The sequence below is a fragment of the Nothoprocta perdicaria genome, unplaced genomic scaffold (assembly GCF_003342845.1).
Source record: "Nothoprocta perdicaria isolate Ctin4 unplaced genomic scaffold, notPer1 scaffold_99, whole genome shotgun sequence".
Classification (NCBI taxonomy): Eukaryota; Metazoa; Chordata; class Aves; order Tinamiformes; family Tinamidae; genus Nothoprocta; species Nothoprocta perdicaria.
Window position 1 is genome coordinate 2,362,839 of NW_020456298.1, and position 20,716 is coordinate 2,383,554.

A 20,716-nucleotide genomic window follows, 5' to 3' on the forward strand; every position below is an offset into this window, starting at 1 on the left:
GTCAGGTTCTGAGGTTTCCGACATTACTTAGCAGAATACGTGCAATAGCAGAAGCAACGAAACCCCCACCTGATGCAGCTTCAGAGACATCCTGATGGCTGGGGCCACGACTTTGTGCAGGAGATCCATGTCTGCAAAGACCCAYTCATCTTTGGCTGCGATTCGAAAGTCTCCTTTGAACAGTGCATGGAGGCCATAAAGAAAAGAATCCAAACTGTAAGAGATAAAACAGCAATTACTCCCTAAGCAGTGTCCCACTAACCCACAGCCTCCAGGCCGCAGGCGCTGTGTGCAGGTCCCAGGGCCAGGGCAGAGCTGATGGCGGCACCCRGCTGCACATTCTCTCTGTGGAAACAGAGCAGTTTCTTTCCAACCAAAATCCCCTCCTTGAGGTAAATGTTTTTCCTTTTGTTTGTGCCGTGAAGGACTGCCCATGAAATGGAGGTGGCACCTGCGGGGTGAGCCGTAGGGGAGGGCGCTTCGGGCGGCCTCCCTAAGATGGCGGCGCAGGCCTCAACGGCCGCGGGCCGCACCTGGAGGGGCGCTGAGCAGCGCTCTCCACCGCCACCCAGCTCTGCGGGCGAGCGGGGAAAAGGCATCCGTGGAAAATATTTCCAATGAAGTCTGAGGCTTCGTCATGAGACTCAAACCCCGGCTTGAGCACTAAACCAGACAAGCTGAAAAAAAGACATTTTCACAAACCCTCCCAGCAAACCAGGTGAGAGCAGGAAAGAAACTGCCRGCATTTCCTAAAGAAACAACGAGTCTTAAAGGAAATGTGAACACAGGGGGGCATTTTTCTTCCTTTTTTAATACTAGAAAATAGATGTAACYAGCACTGCCTGACCTTCAACAAGGGCTTGCCTGAAGCTGAGATTTAAGCAAGACATGAAGGGTGAAAATCAAGTTGTGGCAAGAAAATGGCTGCCCCGGAGCTTTGCAGAGGGAAACGAGCAGCGCCCAGCGCCCGCTTTGCCCCCGAATCGGGAGCTTCCCCCCGCTCCACAGCAGCCCCTTGTGYGGGGCTCACAGGAGGGCTGAACTCAGCGGGCTCCTGAGGCTGCGGGAAACAGAAGCATCTGCTTAAACTGAGCATCTCTTACAACACCCCAGGGCAGGGTATTTTATTTTATTTATTTTTTACCTGCCAARATTTTACTCACTCTTATAAGAGTTGTTTTTTTCAGATTTTAAAGGCTCTGAGGAGCCTTTAAAGGCATTAAGATGTCAGAGATTTTCATTAGCATCTAGGCTTTCCCCAGAGAATTCAAAATCTTTGTACTTAATTGAGCTTTCTTAATTATTTTAGAAGGGAAAAAAAATCTTGTAGTTTTTTTTCTCCTCCAAGAGAACGAAAAGGGCGATTAGGAATCTGCTTGGCCGATCTTCAGCTCAAACCCATTCTAATTTTGCCCTTGGTGGGTAGCACGTTTCACAAATTGTAACAGAAAGATATATGTGTTGCTACCAGAAAAGCAGCTGGATGATGCTTTTCTCTTTAAAAGCGCACTGAAATATAAGTCAAGCAATAAGCATGACAGGGGCCAGCCCGTACGGCAGGGCTCCCTGCGGCTGCTGGCAATGTCATGGGCACGGAGATGCTCCTGTGAATTTTTTATGTGTTTGCTTTTATTAGTATATATGGAGTCGCACATTAAAGCCTCCTTATGGGAGACAGGCACTTTAACTGTGGATCTTCCAAACGCTGAACCGAAGATTTCAATAGAGTTGCACTATGCTTTCAAGGAATGGGTCCTGATCTCCAGAGATCAGAAATGATGATATACCCAAGTCTTGCTTAACAGCTAGGCAAGCCCTAGAATAAAGCAGAATAAAAAGTGTGGGTGCGGTCCCTACAGTGACATACATGAATATCATCTCCTTGAAAGTGGTTGGAAAGCTGCAGGGTCTTTTCACCCGCCCACCCATCTAGATATTTGGCTGAATCTTTCCTTGCAAAAACGCTTCGATATCTATCTACTCTTTCCAGCATGAAACTGGAAAAAAAAAAAGACCCTGATCTCTACCGTAACGATCTCTACCTAAGGATGATTTTGTGCTACAGTTTTTGCCCAAGTAAGATCCACTGCATTTGCTAAGAAAACTTGGCTATGTGCAAGCAGGTGAAAGAACTGTGATTTTCTTTTTTTTTTTTTGAACATCGTTAGAGGCTTTCAGAGCCTCTCTATTTGAACACCACAGCAGAGGAAGAAATCGCACTTGCACAAAATAGTCTTACAGACATCAGCAAGTGCTAAACAGGCCACTATGAACAGGGCCGGAGCTGGGAGAGCTGGGGCAAACCACAGAAGAGCATCGGCAGACGGAGCAGAAGGGAGAGCACGTAGCTCTCGCTGTGCTTAGTTCAGAGAGACCCATCAATCTCTCATCTCTCCTCATAATAAGCTCCCTATCCATCATTTTCAAGAACGAATGCAGTTGCTATAAGGAGCAAAGCAGTGGTGGCAGAAATGGAAGGAGGTTGAGAGTCAATTATTTTACATATGGCATTTTCCACCACAGAGATCTGGAGAAGGTTGTAGCATTCATGATGTGAATTAATTCTTTCATTCTGCCCATCATACTGAGGCTTTTGGGTACATCCTTTCTATAATGTGACTTTCTATAATGTAACTCTCTCTTCTTTAACACTCCACCCTTAATCCACACAAAATGCAGCTTGGGTGTCCTTCTCCTTACGCTCTGCTCAAAGCTCAAAGGAGACTATGTGGAAGCCCTAAGCCATAGGCCCTTATTTCTGGCCTGACCCAAGGTTGCTTTCTTTGCTCTTCTTTAATATACCTCTGTTAGAAAACTGCTGTACTTACAGACTTGTTCCAAATATTTTTATAACTAGGCAAGGTAAAATTAGAAGTCAAAGAAATTACWCTTATCGGGAAGAGACATAACTGCTAGGATCTGCTGGAAACATTTCTGAGCCTCTGAACTAAGAGCCTCCAAATGCTGCTATCATAACTGAGAGCTCTTTTAGATCAGCATGAGGAGCAACACAGACCCTTCTGCCCCCCAAATGTGCAGAGGGGAGGGGATTGAGTCACACCACAAATACCAGAGGAAGGGCAGAGGGCAAAAAAGGCCAAAGTAAATACTCCCTCTTATTTCACTCCTCACATCTGTGCAGTTTACAGACCCATCCTAATTTTAACTGGAGGTTTTTAAGTAACAGAGACACCCACGTGCCTATCAGCTGATAATGACACAGCTCACCTCAAAGAAACATCTTCAGTTGTGGTCCCTAATCCTGTAAGTTGCGGAGTATTTTACATGCCTGTTTCTGGGACAGAAAGGGCAAACTTTTCTTCCTCAAGAAGGGCTCAGCTTGGCTTTCTCCCATGCTCCAGTGCAAGCCACTTGGCAATGCTTTACATTTTTCCAATTTTGAAATATATATTAAGTATTTACTTATTAGCAGATTTTGTCACTGAATAGGGTTATTAAGCGGTTTTTACAAATGCATACTGAAATATATCACTCACATCTGAATAAATGAATGGTAATGTCGTGTCATTCTTCAAATTGCATTTTGTACAGGATGCTTCCTAATGACAGTTAAAAGCGCATGCGATTTGCATAGTAATRTTCTGCCTTCTTAATTAATGCATTTATTGTGTAATCTGGTGTTAATGCTGGGTTTGCACTGACATTTACATGAACAGGTACGTTGAATAATTATTTACATACTTTATATAAGAGCATTTAAAATCTTGGTTTACAGTGACATTTACTGATTAATAGATTAGATGAAATCATGTGTAAATGAGTACAAATTGATAGTTTACATACACAATGTAAACTTCAATCTCAATACTTTGGTGCATAGCTCAATGCAATGATACTTTTGCATTATTACTTTTGCCAAGCAGCTGGATGACTGTCGCGCCTGAAGACACAGAGGGAAGTGGACTCAATCCAGAGGACGTTTCCTACTATCCACACAATTACTCCAGGGGACAGACTAGAGAGCATAAATTCTTGGCTACCTTACTCACACTGGACATACCCGAAATGCTTTCTAGAAATAGGAAGGGTAAGAGCAGGTCACCTACTCTCTGTTTACTGTCTCCAAGTGGGCAGCCTCCTTCCCCTGCATGCTGTGTTACTGCAGCCCTACGCAAGGCTTGCTCACTTATTCCTTATGTTTAAGCAACCTGGGGTGATCTGCATGAAGCAGCAAGCAAGAAGTAGGGCAAGAACTGCTCTTCGGCCAAAGTGACTGAATCTAAGGGGAGGGGGTTGATTGATAACAGCCTTGATATCAGGAGGGAAATGTACCCACTTTCCCCCTTACCTAATTTCTACTAAGCTGTATTTGTCAGGGACCCCACKATGGCCAGATAGTCTTTATCTTGAGGGCACGTTTTCAAGTTATCTCTACACTCAATATCAAATAAATTCTTTAAGAGAAAAGATCGGTACATTTCACTGAACTGAAGTCATGCTTTRTAGCTCGGCCAGTCCATAACTTGCATAGTGTATTTAGTTCCTTTTCACTTTTTCTGGTTCTCAGAAAGGTTTTATTACAGGTAACAATCGGGTAAATAAGTTAGGTAGGTTTTCACTGGGAAATTGCTAGGGAAAGCTTTTGTGAGGTAGCACTGAAAGGTACTGGCAGAAGCTCTGTTCAATCCCTTTTCAGTCATAACATACATTTTCAGGATACTATTATTCACTACTGCCCTAAAGCATCTTCATAGTAAAAAGCCAGAACTTAATTAAAGACATWGGATTATACATAATAGACTCAGAAAACCAAAGATAGAGCTGTACGACACATACAGCTACCTCTTTTTTTTYCCCCTTTCTGCAGACTTTTCTCCTCAGGAAAAATATTTCAAGTCTGGAGTGTCCACTCACCAAAAGAGAGAAACTCATCGGATTGACTGGCACCTTTCTAGGTSCAAAACAGACACAGTTTAACAGACTCGTGCTATCATTATTAAAATATTCACAGAGGACTCTGCAAATAATTATCTTTAACCAGTCATACTTTCCATGTCAAGCTTGGAAAGCGCCTGATAATATTATCTCTGCCTCAGCTACTAACAATGTCAGCCAGTAAAAATAGGTGACATTGTTATTTTACCTGTACTAGTGCCAAAACACCATAATGAAGATTTTACGATGCTGTGGAAAGTACATGCAGCATGATGACAGGTTTTGAAAGCTTTTACGGTATTTTTAGCTGTGCTTCTAATATCTCTGTCATATATCTGCTGCAGGCACAGATCAAAATCACTTTAATCTTTTCTCTGAAAAAAATGATAAAYGCACATCAGCTTTTCTATTATGTCCTCAAACTCTAAAATTTGGTTCATGAAAAAAATAGGGCAATTTTTGAAATTTTGATCACTTACTAAACATGACACTACATTGACTGTATAGAAATTAAGGGAGAGGAAACTCAGCTCAGAATGAAACTATCACTGAAAGGAACATGCAAAAATGAATAGAGGAAAGCTGGAGAAAATCACTGAAGAAAGAGCACAGAAGCAGGTCACTGAGAAGCCATGCCAGCCATGAACATTTTGAGGGAATGRCTCAAGAAAGAAAATATAAAAACTCACATTACAAACCACTCAAATATGAAATAACAAAGCAAGGATGGATATTTAAAGGACTGATTTATCTTATAATAAAAAAATGCATTCAAAGTCATTACAATGGCTTTACTCACAGGTTTGTACCAAAGCAGTACAATGTCACATTTAAAGGTGACATAGGTAATAAATATTTCTTTTGTTATTTCTCCCTTGGGAACACAGGGAGTTCTAATACAAACTCTAAAACAAATCTAAAATCAGGTGAGAAGTTAGACTTTAAGTAAAAATGATTTTATTTATAGAATGCCTCATCTACAAAGCAACTCTATTTGCTTAAGGCTAAACACTTCGAAGAGCTTAACAGGTACTTTATAAAACCCAAACAAATCAGAAACTGTAATGATGAATGATGATGATGAATGGAGATGAAGAGTGTATAGCATATTTATAAGCATATTTTAACTAACTAGATTTTCAAGGAAGCAGCATATTGAATGACTAAATAAGACAGAGAGCAGAGAAAGCTGCAGTTTCAAAAGATGCAAAGTTTCTCCTTTCCTGAGGCAACAGAGTGAAGCAGCCCAATGAACACGGACTAATGCCCTGAGTAATCCTAACCACTTAGGGAGTTATTATTTAGCTAACATTTTCTTTTCCTTTTAGAGGACAGCAGCATTTCAGTACCCAGCTCACACTGTACTGAAAGAAGCAATGATCACGTGTACACATTTTTTTCCAGTGCAAGATTCTGCTTTGCCATATGCAATAAAGTCTGGTATTAGTTTTGATGAAAATTACCTTATGAATTATTATGCAGATGAGAAGCTGAGCAGGAATGGCAGAGAACAGTTTGCTTTATGGAGGAAACAGGCTTCACTGATCTAATATTGTGCTGAAACTCCACAGTAAGGGAAAGACGACRAACGGATCTTTCAAGTGAGGAAAAGGATTCCTAGAGTTACCTGATGGCCATGTTGTGTGATGCGGTTCCCAAAGCTCTTCGCCCCAGGATACACAAGGCAAAGGAAAGCGTCACTAGAGGAGAATCCTCATCACTGTCCAGGTGCTGCAAGGTTTTAAGGACAGCAGGTCATTTGAGAGGCAAACAGTATTATCTTTATAAGCACTGCAACACTGTAAAAGATGTATAAACAGCAACATTTCTAAAATCTGTGTGTCGCTGGACCTACCATGTAAGCATTCTTTGCAATTAAACAACACAAGAGGATGGCAAGTGTAGACTTTCTGCAAAAGGCCAGCTTCCTTTGCCCACTGCCTTGAAACTGCAACATGAGGCAGAGAGATCCGAAGGGCTGGTGTTTTTTTCACAGGACTTTCTAAACCTGAGCAGAATCCTCATTGCTGAGATACAATCCAAGGGGAGGTCACCAACCCCCTTCCCATGGGACACMGGGTGTATGTGAAACCTCCAGGCAGATTTCAGAAGAACAGTCTATTTAGAACGCTTTAGAGGAACCGCATTTTAGTGAATAACAATATATCCTTAAATTAGATAGCATTGATGACACTGATCTCACTTTTTAACTGTCAAAACATTACATTTACCTTTACTAGCTCCAGAGTGTCATTTTTAACTGAAATTAAGAAAATAATAAATAAATAAAAAAAATCCTTGCTGTCAAGCTGGAGGAATAACTGAAACAATCCCCCATGCTTGTGAATCTTCAGGAGCATGCAGATTATAATTTCAGTTTACGCAATGGGTGATCTCGTTGATTTTAAAACTGAAGCCAATTATGATGGCTATTTTAGTTGCTTCTGCAAAACATGCTGATTATCAGGGCTGTGGGTACTGTGAGGGTTTTTTTTACATCTCTGCTACATCAATTTAATATCTACATTTTAAAATAATTACAAAAATAGAGGTAAAATAACATGATGTAAAAAATATAAATATGTGCCCACACATGTGCCCTAGTGCATGTATTGGTCTGTCCTTCTAAGTGCAATTTCAATGAGTTTCAACCCCTTTGGGCAACCCTGAATCTATTACTCTATTTGAAAGCATCAGCCACATAACAAGTGAAAAAGTGTCATTTAACAGTTATTTTCCTTGCAAGGTGGAATTCTTTGTGTGTCAGCACKTGGGAGCTGGGACATGGAGATGTGCAAGGACGGAGATGAAACATTCCCAGCAGCAGGAGATGGTGTGGAAGGCTCAGGAGACAACTTAGTGAAAACAAAATCAAAGACAGGTTATGCGGAGGAACTGGAGGAAGGGGATTGAGTTTTACAGACATTCGAAGTAACAGGAATGGAGAAGAAACATTCAGATTCAGGGACGTTACTCTAGATAAGGCCAAAGGCAGCAAGTGGGATGTTAAGTCAGTGATCTGGAGTGAAAAATGCCTCACCAGCAGCGCATGGCAGCCAGGGAAGAGGCACTTGTCATTTCTTTCAGTTGTCAGCAATAACTAGAGAGTTTGAACAAGGAATGTGCCTGCTTGTGACTGCCCTCTCCTGCTGTGCTAYGCGGAGCAGCCCGGGGGAACACAGGAGTATGTTCCCACCGGTGATCTCTGACCACCGATACTCTTGGTGGCTCAACCCTCCCAAAAGGTGCAGCTGTGAACGTGCCCTGGGCCTTCTGGAGCTGCAGGGTGCTTGCACGCAGCTGTATGTGCACAGATGTGAACTGTAGCTGTGCTCACATCTGTGCACATACAACTGCGTGCAAGCACCCTGCAGCTGTAGCTCACATCTGAATTACGACCTGCAAGARGTGACCTGCGCTAACACATAGTTTACCTGTACTTGCTTGGAGTTTAAGGCCATACCCAAGTGTTGGTTAAGTGTTTGGAAAAGGGACACCCACACTGGTAAATGTTATACGTATGCACCCAAATACTGGCAAATGCCGAAGAAGTGATTGCTGTGGTGGCACTTCCCAAACGCAACCTGCTCCAGCAGCACTTCTGCAAACACTTGTTCTATCTGTGCTTTCCAGAGATGATGGAATTAATGGTGCTGGAAGGCAGGCTCAATTGGCTCTGTGCCCAAGGGATAATCCTTATGAAAACTCTTTTTTCTTTTCTCATTTCTTTTTTTTTTTTTTTTTTTGCACAATAGTATCTCTATTTTTTCCCCATATACAAAGCATACACTTTCCAATTGTGTTACATTTCACAGCTTAAATAAAACAGGTTTCTTGTATTAATTCAGAGCAACTGAAGGTATAGCAATGYGCCACTTAACTTCTATCCCAGGAATTAAAACGTAAGAGATCAAAAGCTTACCTCTGCCCTTTTTGCAGCACAATATTGTATCCACTCCAGGTACACACTGCAGAAACTAGCTCTTGTTATTCCTTGGAGACAGGGAACATAATCTTCATCTATGTTAATGTTAAACATTGCAAGGTCACGTTCAATATAATGCCATTTTGCATAAGGCTGCAGAATCTTTTGGATGGATTCATCTTTGATCCAGTGGAGGACTTTGGGAGAACTTGCTGTAAAGTATATTATACTCTGTTGACAAAATGTGCATGTGTTAGTCACAGTACTCTGATTAAAACAAAATAGTTTACCCAGAAAAGAACATGTCAAATATTATAAATACCCAAAATGGTACATATTCTTCCTGGGTTTTGCTGCTTGACATCATTCATTCATATGACTTTTCAGTCAGAATAACAGAAATCRTTAATATCTAAATATCAGAGGAGAGAAAAAGAAGAAAATCTTACTTTTTAAAACATTGCCTCAAAAGAAAATAAAAAACATTTCCTCATAGGAAAATACAAGTCACTAGAAAAAGATAAGAACAAAGTGGTCCAGCACTTGGATTTGTTAATTGGAGACTATGACTAGAGTCCTAGAACCTACAACAAAGATGATAAAAGTCCAGGCATGTTTTGAAAAAATAACCCTCAATGGTTACACTGGCCAAAAAAAAAAAAAAAAAAAAGATTTTTCTATATGGTCTTCCTGCTTTTGGGGATAAATTTCAAGGAAAACCATTTCCATTTAACTATAAGGGGAAGAAGAGACTTGTGTGTACAAGACAACTCTGAACAAAACATTTTTAATTGCTGTTCTCTCTATGCACTTAGCACCACAACTAGTAATGATGCTATTTTTGATGTTAACTGTCAATGAAGCCAGTTCAAAAAGCCAGAAGAATGGAGCATCTCTCACGTTTAAGGCTAGGAAGCTGATAAYTGAGGTAACGGATGTTGTTTTCAAAGCACAAAAGACACTTTCTTTCTATACCAAATACAGAAACACTAGAAAACAGCAAGACTCATGTCTGTGCCTGGGCTTCTGAGCTCAAGCTCTTCGAACCATATAAACAATAATCAGACAAAATTGTCAGCACTAAATTTCAAGTGTACTTTCAAAAGAGAACCGAGTTTAGGGAGACGTTCCAGCAGTGCAAAGGGAAGTGGCTGCAGGTGGGAAATGCCATCGTAATGTCTGATAACTACGATGTTGCGCTAAAGGATATTGACTTAGAACTGGATTCCAAAGCAAATGGTCAGTGCATATGGCTGAAGAGGATGTGGTTTCATGCAATGGAAATAGTATTAAGCAAATAATTGTATAAAATGATAATCTGATAGATTAAAAAGGAGAGAAGCACTACAGGCCCATCCACGCCTTATCCTTTCAATTACACAAAAATATATGAGCAAAAGGAAAATTAAACTCCAGAGGAAAAAGACAAGACAGACAGAAGGTGACTGGGGACAGACTCTTGTGGAAAACAAGGCTCTCTTTTTAAAAGACTCAAGCAGAAACAATAGGAGCTGGAAACACAGCACACAGTAAAAGCAGCCCTCTTGAATACTAAAAGATGTTTAAACAAGAATATACTGAGAAGAGATGGAGGAGGCACTAGGGAAAAATCTCACAGTAGTTGGGCAGGAAATGGTTTCAAAACATATGCAGAAAGGCTACAGGAGCTGACCCACTTCATTTGAGGAGAATAAAAATCGTTTTGTAAGAAGAAATAAAGGCATCCTAAGCTGCCAACGAAACTGCAAATGAAATTGAAATATTAAGCACGAGAGGTTCAGTGCAACTCATTGTTTAAAAGACAAATATGGTAACTATTGACAAAGCATAGGAGAACTGAAACAAAGCACACATTCTCTTGGTTGCTCATCAAAATATAGTTTGCTTTTTGTATTAATCTCAACTGTGTTTACATAGAAGCGGATTCAGCAGGAATAAAAAATACAATTCAGACTTGCCATCAGACACAGGCGTAGCTAAAACTTCCGTTACCTCACTGCATTGTGGTTTTACAAATGCTTCCTGAATACGTTTTGTGCACAATATATTCTTAGCTATATGGCAATTCAGAAATGCTGTGGTAAATATTTACAATGTGGTAAGCTACAAGGAATAAGCGAGAACAGCATCAACTTCAAACACTCAGTACAAATGCAAGAGCAGGTGCTGTTGAAACTTAAAGCCTAAGAGTCTTTCGAGTTTGTGATTTATGTGACCTGAACGCTGCATTAACGGAGTTCATTCTACAATACCTCCTTCTCCATTAAAAGGAAGGTGTCGGGGCTTCAAAATCTTCCCAGTGAAGCTGCCCATGGTCTCTGCAGCTCAGGGGCCTCTAACAGGAAGGAGCTGGGCAAGGAGTGAATTCTCCCCTCTATTTCTGACTTTGTTTATCCAGAGGTAAGTTTTAGTAGGAGGTAAGTTAACAGRATGAAAGCTCATCTGATATGTAATGTAATCTTCTCACCTTCCTAGGGTGCACTAAGAACTTCACCAAATCCTATCAAAGCTCTTGTTCAGGGAAGAAACCAATAACTTGAAGAGAAAAAAAAAAATCTCCATTTATTTCCCTTTGGGACTGTCATTCTACAGTCAGAATTACAGAAGCAATCTCCTTAACATACCCTCTCTTCCCTTAGCTTTGGTTGCGTTTGTCTTCAGTCTCCTTTGTCATCAAAAGTTGAGTCTTATATAAAATTGCACCAGCTTATGTTCAGATTTAATTTTAAAGTAATTGTGGGAACATACTCGTTTCAGCTTAAACAAGGTACATTTATATGATAGTTTAAAAAAATCTTTACCCCCATAACTCCCACTTTTCAAATGAAAGAAACAATGCTCACTTGCAGTTCTTTCCTAATTAATCAAACCAGTCTGGTTGTGAAGCCTCAACCTTTATTGGATGCAAAATCATTTAAGAAATGCCAGTGTCCATTTTACAAAAGTAACAGGCTGAATGATCAAAACATCTTTGTGAGGCAGTAATCTTGTTTATGCTGCATTTGTTCATTTGCAATAAAGGGTGATTATTTCCTTTACAATAGATCTCTCTAAGGCAGACAGCATTTAACAGTTTCCTAGATAAGAGTTGCTTCAGTTGGAGATGGTCATTGCTCTGCAAATTGGCAGTAGCAACGGCATAAATTTGGGGTTTGCTGCTTCAGTAGAAGACAACAAAGAAGAGCAATTTCTTTATTTGCTGGATTGGAGTGGGTTTAAGCAGGCGATGATGATGTTTTGCTGCACTGTAAGGCTTGACTGTTTGACAAATGATCATCTGTGTGGTCAGTGTGACCTCAGTAACACTGGAGCTGCAGAAAGTGAGGCAAATAAATTGTTTTTAATCAGGGGAATAAAATAACTTCAAACGTGTCATGATGCATATCTAAAACAACTTGTAAGAAGGGGAAGCAAACTATTAAAAAGTACATTTGAGAATGACTGAAAGATTGAAAGATCTTCAGAAAGACTGAAAGATTGAAAGGAATCAAAAGACTGAGGAATCTCTCTTCAGAGGGTTCCCAAGATCTTCATGCTTATTGATCTTCTTGTTTGCCAGACAAAACACTACTCAAGTCAGGAAGAAAACAACAAGCCATCAGGGGAGCTTTGCTTTGTAGGAATGCTTATGACTTTACATACAGGATATTAGCTCACCTTCTTGATGTCTGCTTAAGCCAACCTGCAATTTTCAGTAGTAATGGGAGGTGTGAGTGGTCAGAATCAAATACAGCAAATGGAGATACAAGTTACCTATGGCTTTTTAAGTTCAAGTTMATCTGGCTGCCTCTAGTGCAAAGGAATGGATGTAAAGACAGTTATTTAAGACACTACTTCTATTAGAAAGCCAGAACTCTATCTCCTTGATAAATCTGTCTGGAAAAGAATTCCGCTCTACCAAAGAATTTACCTTGATATAGTATCTGATAAGTATTCTCCGCAGATCAAACACTTGCAGCATCGTTGCCGCGTTGTTATCGATGATGCTGTAGCCTTCCAGGATGTACTGCGTGCGAGTGATTTCCCATGTCAGCCATCGGAGGTTAAAGGCTGCGTTACACGATAACAAGTGAGGCAAGTGTCCCGGCTTACAGCAGCAGCAGCCTTCGTTGTCTTCATCTCCTTCTGTTATAGCTTCCACCTCTCTCTGCTGGCAATATGTCCCTTGGCAGCGAGAAAGAGAGAACGTGCCGGCAGTTACTGGGGGAGGAGGAAGCAAAGGCCTCCTTCCAAGCTAGGAAGGAATGAYTGAAGCCCCCAATCACTTGGCAAACATCTAATAAAAGGAGCTGCAGCAACGAATTGGATGTGCCAGCTGACCTGTGTGCAGCAGCAAAGCTGTAGCTCTACATTACGTATTTACTATCAGCTGTAAGAGTCAAAAGGGCCCACTCCCACATTCTAGGCATCCTAGTCTGAGCTGAGCTCCACCACGGGCCACAGCTTCTGCCTAAATAAAGACCAGGAAGCTACAGTAAAGRTTTTCTCTCCATCAGGCCTGTTTAAGCAAATTGCTCCAAATCCCAGTCTGCTTCTTCAAGTAACACACGGGAAGCAAACAAAGAATTTACAGTGTGTGTGAGCACTCACAAAATCTGGGTTTCAGCAAGCTTTGTTAGAAAACACATTCCAAAAATAACACCCTCTTCTCTTCTCTCAGAGCTACTCTGGATCACGCATCTCCAATGAGTAGCAATAGCAGTCGTACATCAAGAGGACAGAACAGCTTTCCAATAAGCCAGTTACAGGGACTCCAGCTCACAATAGAGTAAATCTTTCTGAAATGTTAACCTGAAAGGAAGTTATGAGGCAGATACAGAAATATCTGCCCTGCACACTCTGTACTTCTGGCAGGCACTGTGCACACTAGGTCATCAACCTCAGCTTTTCCGGATTTAAAATCTATGAATGTAATGTCAAAACCAGCTAGGGCCCTGCAAATCATAACCAGCAAGGACACCCATGAGCTCCCCACAGAGCTCTCAAAGCACACAGCTTGGGTSTCCTTCGTGCATAGATATCTTTAAAACTTGCTTTCTGTGCACTGCTGTACAAGTTCCTCTCCACTGAATTTCCACACAAGGCTTCTTCCAAGGCYACTCACTATGAGGGAAGCCACATACATCTTGCGTGGGCCTTCTGCCAACGGGCAAGCCTCACCCATGAGGGAGGTGGCCCAGGCAGCGTCCAAAGRGCCTCGACGGGACAGGTAGGGACGKGGCCAGCTACGGCCTTGCGGCCACTGGCAGCAGTTTGCAGCGGGACAGGGCTGAGCTCAACGCCAAGTCACAGCATCTACCARSAGGCTCAAGAGCAAGCCCTCCCCAGGCGGCTTCCTCACAAAGGGACCCGTGTTTGCACCCCCAGTGCAGCCTGCCTGTCATTTGGGGGGGAAGGTGTGACAAGCAGCTTGACTTTATCCACCAGGGAATGAGGGAACGTGCTGGAGAACATTCAAACTGTCTGTGCTTTTGCAGTCAAAAGGAAAAAAAAAAAAAAAAAGCCAAAAAACCCCACATGATTTAAAACACCTCTGAATTCCTCTGAGAATTTGATTGCTATACATTATGTAAACTAATCAACATCTATAAACCCTCCTGCCAAGATCGACAGGCCCGATCATTTGTGTCCGTGCAAATGACAGAACAATTTGGCTACACTCATCATCTAAACAGTAGGCAGAGAAAGAAAATAACAACAGGCCCAGCCCTCCTCAAAATGTGTCAGTATCCCAGAAGAGAACATGGAACAAGAAGCATCCGGATGGCCCTTTCTTTGGAGTATCAGGACAATCTCCTCATCGTAGATGGACTCTCCCCAGTCAATCAGAACTCTATGGGTCAACTTAAGAGCCTGTAACAACAAACTGAGGGCCCTTTGGCCTTACTGATGGAAGCAGCACCCATARTATTCCCCTTCCCACATTAAAAAAACCATTCCAAAACATAACAAAATATTTTAAACTACTCGGTATCAAGTTCTCTTTCTTCTCCATACACCTCTAAAATTTATCTAGAAAAAATACACAAAAGAAAGAAGAAGAATAAAAAAATCTGATGGAAATGTTTGAGAAAAAAAAAAAAAAAAAGGAGATTGTAGCCCTGAGAGTTGGGGGAAGAAGATCAATTACCTCCACTGTTCTCTGCTCAGTTTTCTGTTTACTGTGTGTAACCAGTGTTGTTCACAGACTGACATCGATTCCCTTCTTGGACAGCAGGGAAACACAATATAACAAATTAATAAATGTTTTCAAGTAACCTAAAAATAAAAGTTTTCCCCTTCAAGACTCCCACAAAATACAAGGCATGGCCTATCAAGCTGACATACCCACTAGAACTGAACACGGACTAGACTGCACTGCTTCTGCTTCATATTCCTCAGATTTCTACATGAATTAACACTTACTGCTCAACAGAAAAAAAAAAATCCCACACAGCAACTGCTCTGGGTCAGCAGATGCTTTTCTGAAGCCAAGTCAAAAGACATTGTACTCAAAATGAAGCAGGGAAAGGCATATTCCTTTGTACATGACTTATGTAGGGCTGGATGCTGAAAACAATAAAATAATCACTGGATGCTGGTGCTACTGCTGTTGTGCTTATTATTTGAAAGGTTACTGATCTCTCAGGATTAAACTGAATTTAGCARAAGATAAATCTTCTTTCCAAGTAGTAAATTTAGCACTAACAAATATTTTTAAGTGGAACATTGCCCCTTTTGTTGAAAAACACAGGTCTAATAAACAGCTGCCACTTACGCCCTTTTAACTAACAGAATTGAAGATGGGGTTTGCTCAGTTTACATATCCCTATTCTWACATTCATTTTTGATTGTGCACTGAAATCCAACATTTCACTGGCCCGATTTCTATGCACTCTTTGTATTATCTATATTACTATCTATATTGTTTCTAAGAATGCAGCAATTATTAATTTTCCTTAAGACAAAGGAATRTAACCTTTAAAGAAGCTAGCAAGGCGTGGAATAAGTGAATTCAAGAGATCCTTGGGAGAAGGCACCTGGAAGCTGTCCTCACAGGCATAACAAACAGTTGACAAAGCCAGAACGATCATTAGCATTCTCACCTAATTCAACAGCTAAACACTTCTCACAATTTAGACTAAAATTATACTCCAGCTATACACCATCAATACTGAACCTGCAGAGTAAGAGACATTCTAACCAGGACCAGATTAATACAAAAGCTCTGGGAACAAACCAAGGAGCTCATGTGGTCATTCTGCAAAATGATTTCAAGGAAGGAAATCAGGGCTGTGCTCTGTCAACATCTGGCAAACATGTGTCTGCTTAACAAAAGCTGTTTGATGGACTCAACTCTTATCACCCTGCCGATTTGGTTCCTTGGCTGCCTGCAGATCCCTTGTGGTTCAAGGTTCTTAGCTCCAAGGCATCAGTGATCTGAGCACTGGCCAGTGTTGTGTCAAAAAACTAAATCTCTATTTCATACCTTCAGTCCTCAGCTCTTTTGCTGATTAATATTTCCAGAAGACATTTAATAAGTAGATTCAAGTCGACAAAAACGAAGAGCTCAAGTGAGATGCTCAAGTACCTGTTAGTTCTCCCCCATTTCTTGCATTCAGTTCTAGAAAGAGTGCCAGTAATTTTCTCACATCTTGAACTGAACCCTATTGAGCTACACTTCAGGCCATAATGCCCTGGCTGGAMTTCAATGTCATAATTTCTCATGTTACTTAGAAACTGCATGTTACCAGTTCCTTCATCAATCTTCCTTTTTCATCTATTACTCTAGACACTAACACTACAAGGACTAAAAACATTTGCTCAGTTTTACAAATTAAGCCAAAATGGACAAGTTGTAGTGAATAAGGTTAAGCATTTGTATACATATTTTACAGATGATAACCCTACAATTTTGTATATACTGTATATACAGTGTAAACTGATGACCAAAATGCCAATTTTTATACTACTTCCCCAGAAATTATCAAGCTTAACCAATTCTAAGAGGATTATTCATAGAAAACAAAGAAGGGGGAGAACGTGCACTTGAATTATGCAATACAATTAAGTATAATGTCATTAAATATTAAAAGGTAGGAAGATGTTTTCACTGGTAATTAGTTATTTCAAAATCTAAAGCAGCAGCACTCTTTTTACATTTCTTTCTGCACTAGCAAGAAAATAAGCTCTCCCACTTCATTCAGCATTAGTCATTCACTGTGAACCTTGCTACTAGAGAGAAGACCGATCCATTTCTAACATATCTGACACTGGATGGCTGTCAAAAACCTATCAAYGCAAAACTGGTGCCAGCTCACAAAGCAAGGTCAGTCTGTGGAAGCTCAAGAGAAAACCAGTGTAAGAGCCCAGAACTCTTTCTATTTTCCTGACACATGGGGATGTGAGGACTCACTGGTGCTCTACCAGAATGATCTGACCTCAATGGAAATCAGAAAATTGAAACTGAACACCATAATCTCATTTCAAGAGGAGACATAAAACACACCTAACTTAAACAACCACCCAGACTTCTAAAATTTATGGCTGAAATCCAAGTATACTTCTGAATTGAATTTTGGAAACTCTGAGTGGCAGGAAATCACTTTTTGCTTCTCAAGGGCCAGACATAAAACTCCATGACAAAACAACACACTTCCAGGGCAGGTGCAGTTTTCATAAAACACTTGAGCTTCACAACACAGAGGGAAATGGAGATAATTTATTATGGCTAAAGGTAGGGAGGGTTTGAGCGCTCAAGACTGCTGACATATTAGCAGTTAGGGTGTATATGTGCTTAGAAAGGGCTCTTAGTATCATGCACTAATCAGGCACACATCGTAAACCATCCTCCCATAATGGGCATTTCAAGCTCTATACAAACTATATAACCCCAACTAGCAGCTTTGGACTAGGGGGTTTAAGTGGGTATCAGTCTGCAAGACAGTGCTGCCTGCAGATCCCTGGAGCTGTGAAGATGGAGTGAAATGTAAGATACTACCTCCTTTTATAAGCTATGCACCAGTCTCTTCACAACTGGCCCCTCAAAAGTGTCTGCTTGTTCACCATTTGTCTGCTAAATGTGAATATTTTTTAAACAAATGTGTTACATTCTGAAAACATCTAACGCAGCTCCATCAAACTCTGCTGCAAATCTGAGTATTCCAAATTCAGACAGAGCTCCTCCTCACCCGACCTGTGTCTTTTCTACTCAGGATGGCAGACTGAGAGGTGGGCAAGCCTATCAATCAGAGGAGACACTTTCTGCTCTTTTCCATGTGGAAATGGGATTAAGTCATTTATAGGCTATAATAGTCTCAACAACTTCAAACAACTTGAAAGCAAAACTCAAACCATTACTGACACCTCAAACATTAAACCTACTAGTTATGGAACTGTGGTTTGTTTTTTGACTACTTCAGGTGCTTTCATGCTTTAAAAATATTCTTTTTTTTTTYTACCTAGCTCAATTGGTCTTGCAGCAGGCACCATCTCTTCTCAAAAATCTTTCCTCTTTTTTGTCTGCACAGATACGTTATGGAACCTATGGTGAAAGAAAGCATTCCCTAAGGACCTTGGCAAAGGACAAATCCTTGAGAACCCCACATATCACTTCTCCAGAGATGCAATGTAGAATGCAACATGGCTTTTGAAATAGGCCTCTTCTCAATAAAAAGGCTGCTAGGCATCCAACATTTTCCTTCCTTCAATAAGTCTTCTACAATACTCCCGTACAGACATACACAATTGGGAAAGGGAGGAAACGTGAAAAAAAGACAACAAATACTTATCCTAACCTACACTAGGGAAACTAAAATGGCTATTTGAAATTCATAGAAGGCTTCCACTGCTGGAACATTACYGCTATACACCTAAAAGATTCCACCATTTCACTGGATTTCCCACATCCAACCCAAAGCATCCTCTTTCCTGTTTGAAACCATTCTTTCCCATTAAAATCCCTCTGCAACCTCTCTGATGTGTCTATTTTTTTAAGCTTCTCATCTCGTAGCCTTTGCTCTTTCCCACTGAACCAAAGCACATTGAGTTCTTTTAACCCGCTCTCAGAGGAGATGTGCTTTAAAATGGCCGCTCTTCCCTGAGCTGCTTTTAATTTGTCACTATCTTTTTGACAGTTTGTTGCATACACAGAACGTATTCAGCCGTGGTCTCTCTCAGAAATGACACGTAGAAGGGCACTTTCATTGTCCAACAGCATTAAGTGATTGTTAGAAGCAGAAAGTGAAAGYTGTACCCCCTCTTTCAAAAAAGATTTGTTCTTGTTGGTGTCACAGAGCAATCAAACACCAACAAACATTCCTTACAGTGGTAATGCGCTCTCTATTGCAATAAAACTATACCATGTGCACCTACGCCACTGAAATTCTTATTCTTAGACATCTATTCTTATTTCTTAGAGATCATTACTGCTCCTGCAGTGTATACTTGAGACTGGCTGTGTTCATAAACCATTTTGCATAGGAAATAAACTGGCTAATACAGAGAAAGCCCCACGGGCGACCTCAGCGCAGCTGCCTGTCGCCGTGTACAGTCGCATCTGCGCCGGCTCCTGCTCCTCTCCTGGATTCATCTAACGACCTTCCAAGTGGAGCATGAACATTGTACGTGCAAYATTCAGGAACAAAAACCACAGCAGGGATTTCAGTGCTAATTATATGATTGAAGAACATCGGGAGTGAGTAAGAAAACGGCACCTCGAGATATCAGCATCACCATCCATAAACGATTTCCACACAGGCTATGCCGAACTGGATATTCTCCAAAAGACATTTTGTTGAGGCACAGACTAAACAGGAAAAATATGTAAAGCCTTCCCTGTTGGACAGGAAACTCCCTGGACCTACCTGTTTTCACATTCTTTCTAGCCTTTCCCTGATTATGGGTTCTCCCATCTCTTCCCTCCAAATTAAGTGACATATGTCACGTATTTCTTCCGGCACGCTAACACTGCATACAGTCCAATTCCCAAAGGGCCTGCTTGCCCCACACCCGTGTGCTGGCCCCTCAGAGCCTCATCCCTGCTCCTCCTGCTGCCTCTCCCTCTGCTGGCCTCAGAGAGGAGGGGGAAGAGCCCCCTGGGGCAGCACATTTAACTTAAGCAGGGCTTAAGGGAGGCAAGAGGAATCCCTGCTTTGCTGACCAGCTGCTTCCAGATTGCACGATGTCTTCGATGTCTTCGTTCCCTGACCGCCAAGATCTTTTTCAGATCAAAGCTGGGCCGAGGGCACCTATTAGCTGCAGTTAGAAAGGAATCTGGATCAAAGTCACATCGAGCGCTACTTGTTAATTAGGTTAGACTGCAGGCAGGGGAAGCAATAGCTCCTCTCCTCAGCAAACTTCAGTTCAGAAGACTCTGTGACCTTTGCTGTAGGCAGTGTTATGGCAGAATCACCAGCCTGGCTTTTCAGCTACAGCAGTCACAAATATTCACAGCAAAATTCAGAGCGCCACAACGCAAATATTGCCCCTGGTTTACTCAAAACAGAAAGCCAGTCCCACATACAGAGGACACTGCTATGATTCACTCATTTCCCAAGCAAACAGACTTCCTATTTAAAGGACTGCAGATTTTTTAGGGGCTTCAATTAAAATTGCATTTTTGAAATGAAACTAGGAGTCAAGTAGGTAAAACTCAGAAATTTCATATTTCAACTTCTTCCTCTAGGCTTTTTTTTTTTTTTTTTTTTTTTTGTAGGAAGCCATTCTGTCATGAATTAAATCAGTGCCCCACATAAAAAAAGTGGTATATGACCAGAAATTTTAAATGAAGAATTTAAGACAGATGCACAAATCAGAAGAAATGAGGTTTCTTAACATGGGAAATGTTAAACGTAGTGCAATTAACAACTGTTACTTGACTTTATAACCTACAAGGCGTTCAGTTCAGCTTTCATA

The 20,716-nt window shown here is 41.1% G+C and overlaps 1 protein-coding gene across 1 annotated transcript in view; it reads right to left on the reverse strand.

Moving 5' to 3' along the window:
- Positions 1–20,716, reverse strand: part of PCNX2 (pecanex 2) — a 136,322-nt gene that overhangs the window by 7,700 nt on the left and 107,906 nt on the right. The window contains exons 26-29 of the mRNA XM_026053390.1: positions 12,732–12,985; positions 8,819–9,052; positions 6,524–6,627; positions 70–214 (exon numbers count right to left, since the gene is read on the reverse strand). Of these exons, the coding sequence (XP_025909175.1) occupies positions 70–214; positions 6,524–6,627; positions 8,819–9,052; positions 12,732–12,985 (737 nt within the window). The remainder of the gene's footprint in view (positions 1–69; positions 215–6,523; positions 6,628–8,818; positions 9,053–12,731; positions 12,986–20,716) is intronic.